We start from the raw sequence: 19,997 nt of genomic DNA, 5'->3' as shown, positions 1-19,997 counted from the left end.
ACAAAAGGATCAACAATGGAGATGGCGCAGACAAAAATTAATCCCGAACCTGAGAAAACTCTGGAAGAGACAGTCAAAGGGGAAGATATCCCCAAAAATGATCATGACAGGCAGACTGTAGCAGAATTCGACGCTACAATGAGTGAAACCTCTGAAGACGATTCTCCTCCTCATCCAGGATTAAATGCTGCAAATAAGGGCGATGACACTGACATGGAAACAAGGGTCGAAGATGACCATGAAGAAGAAACTGCTAAAGATGAGGATGACCAGTCGAAACAACCAGATGCTGGGCAAACTTTAGGGCGAAGCACTCAACCCGCTCCTGACCAGACCAAAGGAAGTGCCATATCAACTGGTTTGACTGGTTTCTCTCGCGAAGAGCTTGAGAGTCTCAAGGTGCAGAAACCCTTAGAATATCTGAAGGCCATGCTTAGCGCTCGTTACAATTTTCAAGATTCTTCGCAAAGCAGTTCGACTACCTCTGGGGACACTTCTGAAGCGCAATCTCTTGACAACATCTTGACCAAGATTAAGACGAAAATCCTTGATGTTGATTTGTTCAAAGTTTTAGAAGAAAGCGCCACTGCTCATATTGAACTCAAGAAGATTTTGAAACAAATAAACGTCTTGGAAACTTCTGCTGAGGTTGGCAATTTTGTGATGGAGCTGATGACCCTCATTGACTTGGCGAATGCAGACCTTCACCATCAAAGAGATCTCTCCCAGTAAATCTCCACAAAATCGGAGACTCAAGTTGCTGAATGGGATGCTGTTGCTACTTCGACTGACGAAGTTTCAAAGCTGCAACAGCTTTTTGAAACTTATATCAAAGAAGTTGCTGCTTGTGATGATAATATCTAGAAATGGGAGAAACAAATAGCTGTTCTTCAAGAAAAAATCTCCCAAGAGAAAAAGCGCAGAGCATCCCTACAACAACCTAAGCAAAATGAGATTGACGACGAACTGAAGGTGGGTATTCGACATGTAGAAAGGGCTCAGCAACTTAGTCAAGAGATTGAGGCTCTCTCTACCCACAAAAGTCTTTGTGATCATCGACTCTAGTTTCAGAAAAATAAATTTGCCACATTGAAGGAAGCTTTTGCTAGTATCAAATTATAGTCGAATTAGTTTAACAATTCTCAGCCCTTTGAGGCTTTCTTTGTAATAACTTTGGTGCCATTTTTGTTTGGCAAAGCTATCACAATTATTTTCACAATTATTCTACTGCTATTTTTACTTCTTGCAATATTGGCTTATATTTTTTCAAATACTTGCCATTTATCTTTAATATTCTCTCGTCTTTTCCTATCTCTTCAATCTCATACGCACCATTTGAAAAACTTTTCAAAATCTGGAAAGGTCCTTCCCACTTAGGAGACCATTTTCCCATTAATCTATCTTTTCGATCCATATGAAGGATTACTTTCCAAACAAGATCACCAATTAAAAAGGTCTTGAATTTTACTTTCTTATTGTAAAACTTTTTGACTCTTTCTTTTTGTCTCTTTATTAGATCCAGCGCACGTAACCTTTCTTCGTCTAAATCAACTAATTCGTCCATCATCATACTCCAATATATATCTGATGGGATTTCATGTTGCCTTTGAACTCTAACTGATTGCAAATATATTTTGACTGGTAAAACTGCATCATGTCCATAGGTCAACTTAAATGGAGCCGAATTCGTTGCTTCTTTTGGAGATGTTCGACAAGCCCACAAAACTTGATCTAAAGTTTTATGTCAGTTTTTTAGTTTTCTCCCCACATGCTTTTTGATCAAATTTATCACTACCTTGTTGGCTGCTTCAACTTGTCCATTGGCTTGAGCATAGTAAGGTGTCGAAGTAAGGAGTTTAAATCCTGTTTCTTGTGCAAATTTCTGCATATTTTTACCAGTGAACACAGATCCTTGATCTGTTGTTATTGTTTCTGGTATCCCAAATCTATAAATTATGTGCTTTTGGATAAAATCTATAACTGCTTCTTGATCCACACTTACCAATGGTATGACTTCAATCCACTTAGTAAAATAGTCTATTCCAACCAAAATGTACTTTTGCCCTTTTGAAGAGGCTGGTCGAATTTCACCAATCAAGTCTAAAGCCCAACCTCTAAATGGCCAAGGCTTTATAATTGAATGCAACTCACTTGCAGGAACATGTGGTATGCCTGCATGTACTTGACATTCCTGACAACCTTTTGCAAATTCGACACAGTCCTTCAGCATTGTTGGCCAATACATTCCTTGTCGAAATAATAACCATTTCATTTTATGACCTGCTTGGTGTGCGCCACACGCTCCACTGTGCACATTCGACAAAGCTATGTAAGCTTCATCTTCACCTAAGCATTTCAACAAGACTCCTTCTACAGTCTTTTTGAACAATTCGTTTCCAAAAAGTACATAACTTAAAGCTCTGTATTTTACCTTTCTTTCGGCTTTTTGATTTGGGTCTTGTAGATAATCCTTGATGGGCTTTCTCCAATCTTCAATTCCTGAATCATCTATATTGAATATCTCAAAATTTTCTTCGTCACCATATCCTAATCTTATTGACTCCAAATCTGATCGGGACAATTTGGTAGATATGACTCTTCCTCTGACTTCAATAGCCTTTTCTAATTTTTCCTTCGACACTTTGTATCCAGACGCCAGTTGAGCAAGGTCATTTGCCTCTTGATTCTCCATCCTGGGAATGTGCCTAAAGGCCACATTGTCGAATTCCTTGAGAAGTCTATTGGCTATTACAAAATACATGATTAAAATTTCTTTCACACATTTATATGCTTTAGTCAACTGCTTTATCACCAATTCAGAGTCACCCATTATTTCGACTCTTGTTGCCCCCAATTTCAATAATATTTCAAGTCCAGCAATCAAAGCTTCATATTCTGCTTCATTATTTGAACACAGACCTTCAACTTTGTACTTGAATTTTGTTGGAATTCTGTCAGGAGAAATAATCAACATCCCGACACCAGTTCCATTCTTATGACTGGAACCGTCGAAATACAGTTTCCATGGTTCTAATTCGACATACTCTACATTTTCATCTATAGAGTGGTCAGTTATAAAATCAGCAACCACTTGTCCTTTCACAGCCTTTAAAGGCAAATATTTCAAGGAATATTCTGTCAATGCTAAAGCCCATTTTCCGATTCGACTATGTAAAATAGATTTAGATAACATATATTTTATTACGTCGAAATGAGAAGAAATGTACACATCAACAAGCTTGATATAATGCTTTAATTTCATACAAGAAAAATATACACATAAACATAGTTTTTCTATAATACTATATCTAGTTTCAGCATCATTTAGGACTCTGCTGAGATAATAGATGGCCTTTTCGACGCCATTCTCATCTTCTTGGCACAACATACTTCCTAAAGTTTTGTCTGATGCCGAAATGTACAATCTCATACTTCTTTTTCTACAAGGAGATATTAGAATTGGAGGACTAGCCAGGTATTCCTTGATTTTGTCAAAGGCAGCTTGTTGTTCTTGCCCCCATGCAAAGTCTTCCTTCTTTAGTCGAAGTAGAGGAGAGAAGGCTTGCATTTTTCCACTAAGGTTGGAGATAAACCTTTTGAGAAAGTTGATTTTCCCCAGCAGAGACTGCAACCCCTTTTTCGTTGATGGCGCTTTCTCCTCCATTATGGCTTTGGCTTTGTTTTCATTTATTTCGATCCCCTTCTTGTGGACCACAAAACCTAAGAAATCACCCGCCTACACACCAAAAGCACATTTAAGGGGATTCATTTTTAAACCAAACTTCCTCATCCTTTCAAAGGATTGTCGAAGATGGTCTATATGACTTTTCCCTGAAACAGACTTGATCACAATATCGTCAATGTACACTTGCATGAAAGTTTCAATAAAGTCATGAAAAATGGAATTCATAGCCCGTTGGTAAGTTGCTCCAGCATTTTTTAAACCAAAGGGCATTACTACCCATTCGTACATTCCTATTGCTCCAGGACAACGGAAAGCTGTTTTAGGAACATCTTCTTCAGCAATAAAAATTTGATTATAGCCAGAGTATCCATCTAGCATACTTAAATACTCGTGGCCTGCTGCAAAATCTATAAGCATTTCTGCCACTGGCATAGGATATTCATCTTTTGGGGTAGCTGAATTTAAGTCTCGAAAATCAATGCATACCCTAAGTTTGCCATTTTTCTTAATTACAGGAACTATATTTGCAATCCATTCAACATACTTGGTTGTGCGGATGAACTTCCATTTTAGAAGTCTTTCGACCTCTTCTTTTATTTTTGACAGAATCTCTGGCGCGAAGCGTCTTGGAGTCTGCTTTACTGGCTTCTTTCCTTCCATTATTGGCAGCTGCAATTCGACCAAACTTCTATCTAAACCAGACATCTCGTCGTAATCCCATGCGAAGCAGTCTTTGAACTCTTTCAGCAACTGGACTATTTCGACTTTGAACTGGGGGTCCATCTTTGCGCTTATGTAGGTTGGTATACTTTCTGCCCCCAGTCCTAAATTTATTTCTTCTAATGGATCCTGCGCCACCATCTTCACGTTAGTTGACACTGGATCTTTTTCGAACCCTAGAGGTTCGTCATCATAAATGGCGTCAAGCTTTTGGTGTTGCCATTCGCCCATCTGGTTGTTATCATAATCTTCTGCAACGTCTCTTTGGGGACATTGTTCGTTGGAATTTTCTTTGTTGGCTTCGACAGCCATATATTTTACTTCGGCCTCAAGGGTCTTTTTGAGTTTGTTTTCGGCTATGTAAGCCGTAATTCTTTCGAGCGCTGATTCTTTACTCATCATCATCAAATTCGCTTCCCCATCCTGTTGGCGCTATATGAGTAGTTCCCCACATGTAGTTTGATTCGCCAATTACTTCTTTGTCCCACTGAAAACCATGTGTAGGATGAAGGTACATGGAGCAGTAGGCGTTGTCTGTTGCTTTTAGGTCGAACTCGGCTGGGCTGCACGGAGGTATGTGAGCCAGGTTCTTGTCGAAACTTCGACTGTTGACATTATTCACTTCTGCCATGAAATAACTTTGATCAGCTTCAATGTTTTCGACAATCCTGTCTGGTCTCTAGATGGCTATTTGCTGATGCATTGAAGAAGGTACGACTCCTACACCATGAATCCACTCCCTTCCAAGTAGTAAGTTGTAATTCTCCCTTGAAGCAATGACCATGAACATTGTTGGCCTTGTTATGGTTCCAACAGTCAAATCCACCTGGATAACGCCCATAGTGGTTCCTACTTTTCCTTCATAGTTCGACAACACCATGTTGTGAGGTTTTGCGTCTGAATCATCCTTCCCAATCTTCTTTAGCATGAAATGAGGCATCAAATTTACTGCTGCTCCTCCATCTACCAGTATCTTGTTTACACCAACATTCTCAACCTTTCCTTTTATGAACAAAGGCTTTAAATGTGCCTTCATGGGATCATCTGGCCTTTCGAAGAAAGCATTCTGTTCTTCGACACAACCATTGTTCATGACGTAGTAGCAAACGGGCCTATGTACCATTATTTCCTCTTCCATCTCATCTTCCTCGTCTTCGACCTCCATGATTCTATAATTATCTTTAGGGAGGACAGAAACCACATTGCGGATCACATTAAAGGACGCTTCTGAGTCAGATTCGAAGTTGTCAGTTATTTCGTCGTCTTCTTGCACCTTCTCTTTGGACACCATTGGTTCGACCATGCTTCCAGGATTGATCTGGTGGGAGGGCTCTTCTCTGTTTACTATCTGAGCATTGTCACTGGATTCTGCTTTATCTTTGCTGTCAGCATGTTTTCCAATCACGCTTTCTTCTGTAGCTTCTTTTTCTGCCCTCTTCTGCCTCTGGAATCTTCTCCATTGGGATCTTGACATAGGGTTTTTTCCTTTGTAGTTTTCTGAAGGATATGGTCTTGGCTTGCGCTTCTCCACCTCCTTCTTACCTTCCATTGAAGTTCCTCTCTGAACTTTAAAATTTCTCCATTTTTTCTGTCCTTGAGCATCTCTAATGGGTTGAACCCATTTGTCATCCGTTGCTTTGTTGGATGGTTTGTAAGTGCTATGGTGTCTTTCTCCATCCCTCCATTGGTGATGATCAATTTTTCTTGTGTCATATCCTGTTGTCCCCCAATTTCCTTTTCTTCTGGCTTTATCCACTGCTTCCAGATCGGTTGCTGCCTTCCTGTCGAAGATTGCACTACAACGTGGGCATAACATCACTTCAGTCTTCATCTTTTGGCACCTTTTGATGAATTCCACTAGATTTTCCTCTTCTTTAGGATATGCCAGCCTTTGGTACTCCTCTCGACGGTGATCTTCATCCACTTCTGCCTGGTTTCTCTGAGACACTTCCACCATATTCACCCCAACATTCCGTCCGTCAGCAATGCTTAATTTGTTCATTTTTTTAATAAGTCTTTCTTCTTCGACTTCACCATTTCTTTGTATCTAGTCAAACTCCTTTTCTGGGCAGCAATACCAAGATATGTTCCAGGGACCATGTTTGCAGCAACATTTGTTCGAATTTCTTTTGGGGTCCTCCATTACCCTACGTAGGATTCCACCGGTCACAGGCTTCATAGGATCATCCACAACTTCTGCTTTGATTCTTGTGACCTCTTTATTGAAAGGTCCCATAATGTTGACGCAGTTTGCGACATCACCTATCCTCATTTGGTCAGGATCAAGGCCTTCAGTAGCCTCGTTTTCAATAGTGAGGTCTTCAGTAACCTTCTTTTTGATGATAGAGAGATTGTCAGTTGTCTCAGTTGTTTTTTCATTGTTGTTCAAAGGTAAATCCCCCCACCCAGTTGGCTGGATTGCGTTGATGTCGATACGAGAACTTGCAGGCGCAGTGTATTTCGCGAGATAATCGTACTTCCCACTTGGCTGTCCCAAGCAATCCCAATTTTCTCCTTGTCGATCTACAACATCTTCAGCAATATTGTCATTGTCCTTTTTGTCGAAACCTTAAGTAGTTTCCATCTTTTTCTGGTCGTCAAAGCCTTTAGTAACTTCAACTTTGTTCTGGTTTGTAAGATCATCAGCAATCTAAACCATGTTGATATTAGTGTCGAAACCTCCAGCAGCTTCCACCATTTCAAAACTGTCATCAAAAGCAACTTCGACCTCCACCATATTCACAATGGATGGTTCAACATAATGGGCTTCGACTGACTGCATGGGATTCGAATCAATCCTCACCTGTTGTTTTGGCTTATCACCAAACTTCAGTCTTCCGTCACGGATAGCATTTTGAACGAGATCCCTGAAAAGGAAACACCGAGACGTTTTATGGCCCAGAAAGTTATGGTATTTACAAAAACCTCTCTTTTTCTGTTGTTCCACAGGCGGTTCTTTAGCGCCTGGTGGTTTTATTAATTGACCATCTTTAACCAATAAGTCAAAAATATCGTCACATTTGGTGATGTCGAACGTATAAGTTCTTTTAGGAAACTTATCATTGGTTTCAACTGGATTTCCGTTCGACGGAGTTAGTACTTTACACGAATATGGTGGGCCTTGCTTCAGTTCTGCCAAGTCAATCTCTTGTTCGTCGAAGTTACTTGGTTCGTTTTTGTCGTATTCATCATCTTGACATACCCCTACATAGGCCACCCTTTCTTTTTTATTTTTATTTGCTCTAAATTTTTCGTCCCTTAACCTTTCGACTTGTCTCACCCTATCTGCCAATTGCGCCATATCCCTTAAATACTGAGTGTCTAGTTTCTTTCTTATAGAATAATCTAGACCCCCTGCGGCCATTTCGACTAACTCATGTTCTGGCACCCGAGTGAAACACCTAGCCTTTAGCAACCTGAACCTATTTAAATAATCATCTATTGGTTCTGAGTATTTTCTCTTAACACTGGCTAATTCCTTCAGACTTATTTTGGTTTGTCCCATGTAAAATTGTTCATGGAATAACCTCTCTAATTGGGTCCACGTATACACTGAGTTTGCAGGCAAGGATGTAAACCAAGTAAACGCGTTTTTCGTCAAGGAACTAGGAAAGTATTTTATTTTCAAATTTTCATTACGGGCTATCTCTCCTGCTTCAATCAGATAACGTGCTACATGTTCTATGGTGGATTCACTAGTATCCCCTGGGAATTTGGTGAACTTAAGAACTTTCCATCTTAGGGGCAATTCTTCTTGCAGAATATATTCCGACAGTAGGGAAGCGTAACTGGGCCTTTGTAATCCTACGTTTAACCCATTTTGTGCCATTATCGTTTCGACCATGGCCGCTAAATTGTTTTCGGCAGGCAAGTTATTATATCGGATTCGCTGTTGCAACACAGCATCAGCATCTTGGCCTCTCTGGACTACTATCCTTCTAGGCTCATTTGGAACAGGAATTTCGACACGAGGCTGTTCGACTACTTCCTCTTGGTTTCTGACGTTTGCCTGGGGATTATCTAAAGGTATTTGATTTATTGTAGGCTCTTCTTGGACCGCCACCACTGGGTCCTGAACCACTTGTTCTCTGTGTCGAGTTTGAGGGACCCCAAAAAAGTCAGCAATGCGCGTCATTTGCGCTGCCAACAATTGGTTTGTTTGGGTGGTGTTTTGTATTAGAGGATTAAACACCGCCCCCATTTGTTATGTCAACATTTGGACCATATCATGATTACTCTCGTCCATTTGTTGTCTAATTACTTGCGCATAATTATTTGTTATTGCCGGCATGTAAAGTGGTTGTTGGTTTAGTCTACTCATGTTTCCGCCATATCCTGGCCCTTGTAATGGTGAAGACATATTGGCCATAGAATCAGAATATAATACCGACGAATTGTGTAAATTTGCCATTACCGAAGTTGGCATTCCGAATGGTTGTTCCCTACCAGACAGAGGCATGGTGAAATTTGTCACAAAAGGCCTAGAAGCATTCCCTATAGGAGGAGGTGTCCCAACAGGCATTTGTTGCGCCCTAATGGACAGACTAGGCACATTTTGCAATATTGAAACCGCTGGTATTGACCTTGTTAACGAAGGCACAACCTCTGACACAGGGACTGATCCCACATTTCCTCCTGTCGAAGGGATAGGGTTGGATACTGGGATGGCTTCATTTGGATTAGGATTATTTGGCTGATTCGCCATTTTCCTTACTCTCGTTCTTTTAGGTCTTTCTACGTCAGAAACGGCTAATTTACCGCTTCTTAGTCTCATACAACGAAGAAGAAACCTTGACTAAAGACTATTTAAGTTTTAGATTTTGCATTGGTCCCACCGGGTGTGCCAATTTGTTCGCTGTTGATTTTGGCGAACAACCTCTGATTTTTCAAAACTTATTGAATTTGGGTTACTTGCAGGATCAACCATACAAATCCTAGGACATGTGCAAATTTAAATAACTTTGTAACTCTTTAGAACAACCTTTGTATCCTTTATTTGGTTTACTAAGTCTTTCATGTATGAAAGATATTGATTAAAAGTGCTTAAGTAAAAGTAAACTTAACAAGACTAAGATAAATGGCGAAAAATAAATGGCGAAGATTAAATTGCATAAAGTAAATGCAAAGGATAAATGACTGGTAAATGCAAAGGAAAATTGGTAAAGAACTTTGAAATTTATAAGATAAAACTTTAAAGAAATGGTGTTTGTTCACACGTACATTTTCCAGATAAGACTCTTTTCTCTCACACGGGTACTTTGAGTATTTTGCAGGAATTTTGTACAAGTTTTCACACACACATTCTGATAACAACTATCCTATTTATATACAAACAAAATAACTGTCACTAACGAATAAATCCTAAAACTATGACAATTGGCTCTCTGCATGACTTCCTTTCGCCAGGTGCTTCCATGCGTCTTCTGCCAAACGTTATAACTTTTTGAATTTGAATTTCCGCTTTACGTCGAAACGACGCGTCTCCTCAGACTTGTCGAATTGTCGAAATATCATAACATCATCCATACTGTCGAAGACGTCTTTTCATCTGCTGACATCTTCTTCTGTCGAAATATCGAACCACCAATCTGTCGAAGTGTCGAAAACACTTATCAACTAAACTGTTGAAAATGCTCTTCAAGTATATATTTCCAGTTTTTTTTCTTTTTGCAAGCATCTCCATTTGTCGAAAACACTATTCTGCTTATTGATTTCATGGCGTCAAAAATACATGTATACAGTAACATTCATGAATGTCATGAATCAGAAATTATTCACGTAAATTACATTTATTAAAGTGAAAAATAATTTTATTACTGTCGCATAAATTATATTATGAGATTAATTGGTATGCACTGTCAGTGTAAAAAGTTTTACACTGTCAATACATCACAATCATCCGTTTGTATTACTTTTCAAGTGGTTAAAATAAAAGTCAAATATTTTAAATAAATCAATGATTGTGATTAACTGACAGTGTAAAAAATCTTTAAATATCAATTAAATTCTTATATTATTATAATAAAGAGACTTAAAGGTGGGGTGATTCCTATTAGTGGGCTTATAAAGCCTTTAGAAATGTACATATGCATGGTGATGCATTTGCATTCTCTACACACATGCATACATGGTGCAATACATTTCATGCTAAACATAAAACGTCTATCTTATAATATTCTTCTATTACAATTATAATAAAATAGGATGTTTCTATCTCACTCAACAGAACTAATGTGCATCAGTTTTGTCTTGGGTACAACTTTAATTCTTTAGTACTAACATCCAATCGAAGCACACTTTACATGAAATGAAAGCCTTTTTCTTTTTATCTCTCCATTTTAATACTCGAATACAAGTTAAAGTTATCAAGATGACCCACTATAAATTTGAGCTATATACTATATACTTTTATTTATTAAAATGGAAAAGTTAAATATAGGTATTCTTTTCTGAGTGTTTTTTTTTTCTTGACAGGTACTGGATGTGACTTTTATAACAGCTTATCAAATAAGACAAAGAATTTCGACATTCTTTTTGTTTAAATGTTTTCAGTTTATTTGTGTATACTTTCTTTTTCCTTTCATAAAATCATTGGCTTATATTTTATGTGGGCCAGTGTGAATCGAAGTGTAAATAGCGCAAAAATAAATACTAGAATGCTATATTTTTTTATTTTATGATGGAATACTAGAATGCTTATGCTACTATATGACAAGATTTAATTAAGTTTGGAATCTTTACTTTTTAATAAAAAATATTAAATAATTGAATTTTAATGTTAATAAAGAGAACAAGTATTCTAATAAAATAAATCATAATTGCAGTACCTAAAATCATTGCGCTAACATTATTTTATTTTTTAGGATAACATATCTTAATCTCTTGCTATCTTATGATGCGAATATTTCTTAGCCACTAACTTGATGTTTGGTGTTTCACTTCAAAGTTGAAACCGAAAGTTCTACAATCAGAGTATAGTCAAATTACTTTAAACACCACAAACTTCAAGTAATTCAATTACCCGATAGCTCTAGAGAATTCCAATTTGTTCGAGTAATGACATCTTATATAATCATCATCAATTAATAAAGAAGAGAAGGATTATGATAAATGGTGCAATAACTAGTCTTATTCTATTAAATAATTACATGAATTAACTTTTGGTTTAACTTTTTATTTAGGTTTTCTTTATTCAAGCCGTTAATTTTTAAAATTTTAATTTTTTTTTTTAATCTTTCTCTACTTAAAACATCAATATGTTAAAAAAATTAATTTAAATGATCAATTATAAATTTGGTGTAATCGATTACCACAATGATCTATAGCAAAAATATTAAGATATAATATTTTGCAACTGATTACATGTTTGCTTTAATTAGTTATCACCCTTTTAGAATTTTTCAAAATCGAAACACTAAGATTTGTATTTGGTTATAGATTTTATGTAACTAATTACATGATCGAAATTTTCATTTTTTTATTTAATCAAAATTGTGGAGTTTGTAATCGGTTACATGTTTTATGTAACCGATTACAGTCAAGATTTTTGTTTTTCATTTAGTTGGTTAGTTGTCTATCAATTTATAAGTACCCCAATTTGGATTGTTAATGTTAATGTCTCTATTATCACCAAATTTTGTCTCTCTCTCTCTCTCTCTAAATTTTATTTAACTTTCTCTCACTAATATTTTAGCCTAAGTGCTTTTGTGAGAAAAGTCCTTTTGTGAGCCTAGTTCTTTGATCAAACACTTAGTGTGCAAAAATGGTTTTCATCTCCAATGAACGCATCTCTGCAAATCTCTCAATTCTTGATGAGGAGAATTATGATAAATGATGCAAACAGATGAAACTGTTGTTAGTTATCAAAATGTTCTTGAAGTGACAAAGAATGGGTTAATCGACTTGTAGAAGGTGCAACTGTTACATAAAGGATGTGCATAAGGAAGAGAAGACGAGAGATTTCAATGATTTGTATCTAATTCATCAATATATTGATGTTGATAACTTTGAGAAGATTGGTGATTGCACATCCTCAAAGGAAGCTTGGAAAATTCTGGAGAAAAGTTATGCAAGAGCTGATAAGGCAACGATTGTGAGGTTACAAACTCAAAAGAGGCAACAAAAATTGATTCAAATGGAAGAGAATGAAATCATTAGTGAATTTACTACAGGAATCACAAGATTGACGAATTAAGTGAAAGCATGTTAAGAGACAATCACTAAGTAGTATGTGGTTGGTAAAATTTTGAAATATTTAACATCAGGATTAAATAACGTAGTGGTTGCAATTGAAGAGTCGAATGATCTTTCAACCATCAGCAAAGAAGAGTTGCAAAGTTCTCTTGAGGTTCATGAGCAGAGAATGAAGGAGGGGAATGCTGACAAAGCAAAGTCTGAAATTACTTTGCAAGTCAAATTTATTGGAAAAGACAAGAAGATAAAGGGAAAGTGGTCCATGAACAAAGGCAGAGGAAACTATCAAAACAATAGTGGAAGAGACTCCTGAAATTCCAACAATTTAACATTTCAAAAGGGTGAAAACAATTGTAATAGAGGTGGTGGATAAAGCAATTATAAAGGTGACAATAATAGAGGAAGAAGGAAATATGATAAGAGCAATGTATAATGTTATAATTGTCAAAAGCTTGGACATTTTGCTTGTGAATGTAATACCAACAAGAATGATCCACAAGAAGCTAAAGAAAAATTTTCAAGGCAAGAGGATGATGAGAGCACATTGTTAATGATTATCACTGAAGCTGAAAATAGATACAATGATTATCACTGAAGCTGAAAATAGATCAAGAGGCAGTTGTAATTGATTACGTGCCCGTCGTAACTAGTTACCATTACTTGAAAAAGTGATGGTAACTATGCGAGAAGATGTAGAATGCAACGATTAACGGTCTCTTAACTTCGGGTGTTCAACTAACATGATAGGAAGGAATGATTAGTTTGTTATAATTAATCAAGCGATGAAAAACAAGGTGAAATTCGCAGACGACAACACACTAACAGGAGAATGGGTTGGTTATGTATCAATCAAGAGGAAGAATGATGAGTATTCTTTAATTAGTTACATGTTATATATTCCTGGAATCATGTGTGATATTTTAAGCATTAGTCAATTTCTTAAAAGAAATTACAAGATTCACATGGAAAATAAAGTACTAAAGTTATGGATGCAAATTGGAGTTTGATCTTAAAGCCCCCTTATGGCTTAAAACAGAACTTTCAAATTTGAATTGAAAGTAATAGAGCATAGATGTCTTGCAACATCGGCTATTAAGGATGAATAGATATGACATTATAGGTTTGGGCATTTGAATTTCAAAGATCTCAATGCTATGCAGAAAAATAACATGCTTTTCAGGATTCCATTAATCAATATGCCAACTGAAGTATGTGAAGAGTGTGCGCATGCCAAGCAACACCGAATAAGCTTTAGCAAAGATGCATGATACATAACCAAGTGTCATCTTGAGGTGGTGTATTCAAATGTTTATGGATCAATGCAAGTTGACTCAATCGGATGCAATAGGTACTTTGTCACTTTCATTGATGATTATAATAGAAAATTATGGACATACTTGAACAAAAGAAAAGATGAGGTGCTATAAGTGTTCAAAAAGTTCAAATCCATGGTAAAAAGACAAAGTGATCACAAAATCAAAACTCTAAAAACAGATGGTGGTGGCCAATATGTTTCTAATGACTTTACGAAATTTTGTGATAAAAAGCACATTATACGTGAGGTAGTGTTACCTTATACTCCTCAATAAAATGGAGTCGCCGAGAGAGAATCAGTCAATTATGAACATGGTGAGAAACATGTTCAAAGGGAAGCACCTACTAAAATAATTATGGGGAGAAGCAATGTCCACAATGACATATATATTGAATAGGTGTCCAACAAAGAAGCTGAAAAATATCACATCCAAAGAATCATGGTCTGGACTTAAACCAAGTATGATTCACTTGAGACTGTTTGGTTCAATGGCATATAAACATGTTCCGGATCAGATTAGAAAGAAGCTAGATGACAAGGGAGAGAAAATGATACTTGTTTAGTTCCACTATACAGGTGGTTACAAAATATATGACGCAATTAACAAGAGAATCATAATCAGTAGGGACATGATTTTTTATGAATTAAGGGATTGGGAGCATGCAGTGACCGATTACCAACTAGTTACAAACGGTCCCAACAATGCTAAAATTGTTCCTGCAATATTTAGAGGGCTAGAAATTACAGTTGGTGAAGTCCAAGTTGAAGAAATTGTGAAGATCAACAAGGAGCAGAAGCATGCCTGCGAGATTGCAAGATTGTGAGTTGTTCCCGAATAATGAAGTAAATGACAATGATAACCTTGCTCATTTTACGCTCAAGGCTGAATTCGAACCGGTGAAAATGAATGAGGTCTTGAATGATCCAAAATGGATATGCACAATGAAAGAGGAGCTTGTGTCTATTAAGAAAAATAATACATGGTAACTAGTTGATCTACCTCAAGGAAAATGTCAATTAGTGTAAGATGAGTGTACAAAGTTAAGGAAAATCTCAAAGGTGAAATAAGTAAGCACAAAGCTAGATTAGTAGCAAATGGATGTTTGCAAAGAGAAGACATTGACTTTGAAGAGGTATTTGTACCAATCTCTAGGATTGAAACAATTAGGCTAGTTGTTGGTATTTCAAATAACAACAATTGGTCCATCTACCTAATAGATGTCAAATATGTGTTTTTGAATAGTCCATTAGAAAAGGAGGTGCATGTAGCACAACCACCTGGTTTTATTCTGAAAAAATCAGGAATCCAAGTTCTATAGATTGAGTAAGGCATCGTATGGGCTAAAGCAAGCACCCAGAGCATGGAACGAGATAATTAATTAGTTTCTAAAGGAGATAAGATTTTATAAATGTGTATCCGAATATGTTATGTATGTGAAGAAGGATGAAAACAACTGAGTGATCATTCTATGTCTCTACGTTGATGATTTACTGATTACGGACGAAAATTAGGGTTGCATTACCGAATTCAAGGGTGATGTAATGAAGGAGTTTGAGATGGATGACCTTGATCTCATGATATATTTCCTTGACATTGAGTTTCACAAGTCTGAAAAGGGACTTCTCATGCATCAAATGAGGTATGCACTTGAAATATTGAAGAAGTTTGAAATGGAGAATCGTAATGTGGTTATTACCCATGCATAACTAAGGTTGTAGTTGTCAAACCATATAATGATGTTTTTGTTTTTTCAGTTAGTTAATTAGTTATACAATTGTGTATCAATGTATAAGTACCCCAATTTGGATTGTTAATGGTAATGTCTCTATTTTCACCCCATTCCTCCTCCCTCTCTCTCTCTCTCACACACACAAACACACACAAACACACACACACACACACACACACACACACACACACTTGTTCATCATTGTGATTGTGTTTTCCCCTACACAATATTGGCATGTTTATACTGTGTCTACATTAAAATCTAAGACACTATGCGAATCATGTATAGAGATTTAGCTTTAAAAGATAGTGCTTTAACTTGACATCATTTCAGTGCTTTAACTTAACATCATTTCTCTGTTAGAGAAACACTTTTTTTCATTTGAATTGGGTTAAAATATTAATATAATTAATTTGTGAGATATATTGTGGAGTTCAATAATTTTTTTTGATAAGTTGTATGAATATTTAAAAATTATAGATGAGTTGTTTAAATAATTGGGAAGTGTGAAAAAATATAAAGAATTTAATATGATGTATTTAAAGAACCAAAATGGGTATGGGTTCTTTGCATGTTGATGTTCTTATAATTGTTTGACATCTTTTCATATAATCCACTCTCCTTATCATAGAATTTGTATATCTTTTCTCTACAGGCCCAAATCACCTAAGTAGGCATACCAATAGGGCAACGAGGATGACTTTAAGCATTATCAATCCATCCCCGCCTTCCTGTACCTCTGTCTCACCCCCAAACTCAGTCGCATGTTACAATTCACTACCTACCCCTGCCTCCAACGGAGAATAGGTTTTCTCGCTCCGCTTTGCATCCACCCGCAAAAATTAGAAAATTTTAAAAAAATACATGATTTTTCTTATAACAACAAAAATAAATATATAAATTAAATATATGGTCATTTTAATTATAATCGAAATATTTGATTATTTTTATTTAATTTGTATTTAAAAAAATTAATAGTAGTTCTATCTTAAAATTAAGATCGATAAATGGGTAATAACATTGTTAAAAATAAGAGAATATGTCAAGGCATGACATGTTAAGAATTTATCAAATGTGAGTAGTGTGGGTAATAGTCCCACATTGGTTGGAAATATGGAGACTTGAGCATTTATAAGTGAGAGAATCCACCCACCTATCACCTTAAGGTTTTGGGTGAATATATGGTATGTCTCTCACAAAGGTATTGCTCTAAAAAAGAAGTCCCGCAATGTTCAATGCTCCCTAGTGAAAAAACTCCCCCAACAAATGGTATCATGAGCCTTTTGGTTCGAGAAATGGACCAGCTTACTTGTATCGAAAAGTCAACGACGCCAGTGTGATAAATAAGAAACGTTCTGTGCGGTACAAAGGTTTGTGGAAGTAAGAAGAACTTTCATTGAGGGGGAGTGTTGAGAATGTATCAAGTGTGAGTAATGTGGGTAATAGTTCCACATTAGTTGTGTGGAGACTTGAGCATTTATAAGTGAAAGAACCCACCCACCTATCACTTTAAGGTTTTGGGTGAATATGTGGTGTCTCTCTCACAAAGATGTTGCTTTAGAAAAGAAGTCCCACAATGTTTAATGTTTTTTAGTGAAAAACTCCCCCAATATGGCACAGGTGGGTGCAAAGAGAGTATTAGCATCTTCCGTCCCCGCCCATGTAATTAAAAATTAACTTTTTTCTATAATCTCCCCCGCCCCATTTAAATCGGGTTTTCCCCATTAGATTAAAGACGAGGTGGTAAAGTTTAAATTTTTTCGCCATCCTACACCTAAGTCTATTTTTCACAATCTTTTTTTAATATACATGTTACCCTAACACTCTTTTTAACATTGTCATTTCTAATCTTATACTATATAGTCATATCACATATCTAATCCAAAATTCTCATCTCTAATACACTTATTTTATTCTTGTATTAGTTTTCAACCCGATTCAAAATTTTGTTTTGTACAACATCGTATTTCTTACTGTAATTCGATAAATTTTTCTCTTCGATTTAAACGGTATTTTTGTAGTAAATAAAACCCTTAAAATCCCACTCTATTTCAACTACTCATATTGAAAATTTAAGTCTAAACGGGAAAAAAATCAAATTCTTAGAATCTAATTGTCAATTGAGTTATAGATTACATTCATTAATTACTACTTACATGCATATTAGCCCAAAATTGTGTGAATGAAAACCAAAACCCAAAAACCAAATGGGACCATAGTCATTAATTTGACAATAGCTAAAACAAGTGAGGAACAGAGAAGCAAAAACAGTACACCCTGTTTTTTATGCTTAATTTACCACAAAATTCTATATCTATCTACACACAATCCCTTTACAAATCCCTCACTTGCCCATCCTCACATGTAGCCGTTGCTCTACAACAACCTTTTTAGGTCTTATTGGTCCCCACCACATGCATAAAATATACAAAATCTCAACGAGTCCCGTTGGAATGTGGGTCCATGCAAGCGAAATCAAGCTAATTAGGACGGCAATAAAATATTATCTTTAATCTTAATCATGTCATTGTCCATAACCAAACAAAATTAAACACTTAATTACTTGATTAACTTTTCTTTCTTTTGTTACATAAATACCTCCTCTTTCCACTCAAATAATCCACACTCACTACTCTCTCCCACTTCAGAAAAAACAGAGCCATGGCTAAAGATGTTGAGGTCCAAGAACAAGGTGAATACTCAGCAAAAGACTACCAAGATCCACCTCCAGCACCATTGATAGACCTCGATGAGTTAACAAAGTGGTCCTTTTACAGAGCTCTTATAGCTGAATTCGTAGCAACACTTCTCTTCCTATATGTTACTATTTTAACCATCATTGGTTACAGCCACCAGACTGATGCTAACGCCGGTGGTACCGACTGCGACGGTGTTGGCATTTTGGGTATTGCCTGGGCCTTTGGTGGCATGATTTTCATCCTTGTTTACTGCACCGCCGGTATCTCTGGTATGATACCTTTCTCTAACATGTAAAAGAATAGTCCTAATTTTTATACTTTCTGTAACGTGCAAAAGAGCTGGCATAATATATTTACGTACGAAATTGTGGTTTCAGGAGGACACATAAACCCTGCGGTGACGTTCGGGCTATTCGTGGGACGCAAGGTGTCCTTGTTAAGGGCAGTATTCTACATGGCAGCACAGTGTGCAGGAGCAGTGTGTGGTACCGGACTGGCCAAGGGTTTTCAGAAATCATTCTTTGACAGGTATGGAGGTGGTGCCAACTTTATCCATGATGGTTACAACAAAGGTACAGCTTTAGGTGCTGAGATTATTGGTACCTTTGTTCTTGTCTACACTGTCTTCTCTGCAACTGATCCTAAGAGAAACGCTAGGGACTCTCATGTTCCTGTGAGTATTTTTCTATATAAAAAAATATATAAAATTTCATTCTTTACTTTTATTTCTAAGTATAACTAACTTGATGAAATGATGAACAGGTTTTGGCACCATTACCTATTGGATTTGCTGTTTTCATGGTTCACTTGGCTACTATTCCGATCACCGGTACCGGTATTAACCCGGCAAGAAGTTTCGGATCCGCTGTGATCTTAAACCAGGGGAAAATTTGGGATGATCAGTGGGTTTTCTGGGTTGGACCAATAATTGGAGCAACCGTGGCTGCAATTTACCACCAATACATTCTAAGAGGATCAGCAATTAAAGCTCTTGGATCATTCAGGAGCAACGCTTAATTGATTAATTAATTAAGCTAGCTAAATTGCTTAATTTACCAAGGAAGATATGGTGTTAATTTCCACACAAGAATAATGTTGATGAGTGAAAGTTAAGTGGTCCTTTTGGGTTTTTTTTCTTCCTCTTTTCGTTTTCAGTTATAGCTGTAGTGGGATTTGGAGAAAACAAAGAAACAAAAGAAGGGACCATGAAATTGTAGATATCCATGTTTGTGTTTCAAGGGTGTAATTTGTATCCCTTTTGTGTCTTTTTATTTTTATTTATTATTTCCTATGTATGTATGCGATTCCTATGTGTTTGTTTTTCTATTTTGTGTATCATTAGTTATTTTCAAGTTCTCTTTCATTATTAAGTGCCATATTTCTCGTACATCCCCTGTTTTGAATTTCCTATCAAAATTTTCTTGTTTCTCTAATTGCAAATGTCACTAAAATTCATCATTTTATAAATTGGTAAAATAGTCTTACATTAAATACAACATTCTTACTCCTAAAAATAAAAATACTTCGTAATTCGTAATTGTCCTGACACAAATTTGAAATCGACCAAAACATTAGTATTAGAAAGAAGGTTGGGTCCACATGTTTGCATTTTGTCACTAAACTTCAACTACATCTAAAATGAGCAATACGTCATT

At 36.4% G+C, this 19,997-nt stretch overlaps 1 protein-coding gene across 1 annotated transcript; it reads left to right on the top strand.

Annotated features, from left to right (window-relative positions):
* The first annotated feature begins 18,233 nt into the window (after nucleotides 1-18,233).
* LOC127101157 (aquaporin PIP2-7) lies at nucleotides 18,234-19,729 on the top strand. The gene is made up of 3 exons (XM_051038485.1): nucleotides 18,234-18,611; nucleotides 18,720-19,015; nucleotides 19,105-19,729. The coding sequence occupies exons 1-3, from the start codon at nucleotides 18,305-18,307 to the stop codon at nucleotides 19,357-19,359; spliced, it is 858 nt and encodes a 285-aa protein (XP_050894442.1). The 5' UTR covers nucleotides 18,234-18,304; the 3' UTR covers nucleotides 19,360-19,729.
* Nucleotides 19,730-19,997: the final 268 nt, after the last annotated feature.

This window comes from Lathyrus oleraceus, chromosome 7 (genome assembly GCF_024323335.1).
Source record: "Lathyrus oleraceus cultivar Zhongwan6 chromosome 7, CAAS_Psat_ZW6_1.0, whole genome shotgun sequence".
NCBI classification, from domain to species: Eukaryota; Viridiplantae; Streptophyta; class Magnoliopsida; order Fabales; family Fabaceae; genus Lathyrus; species Lathyrus oleraceus.
Note: the sequence above shows the minus strand (reverse complement) of the source record. Positions and strands in the feature narration are given on the sequence as shown.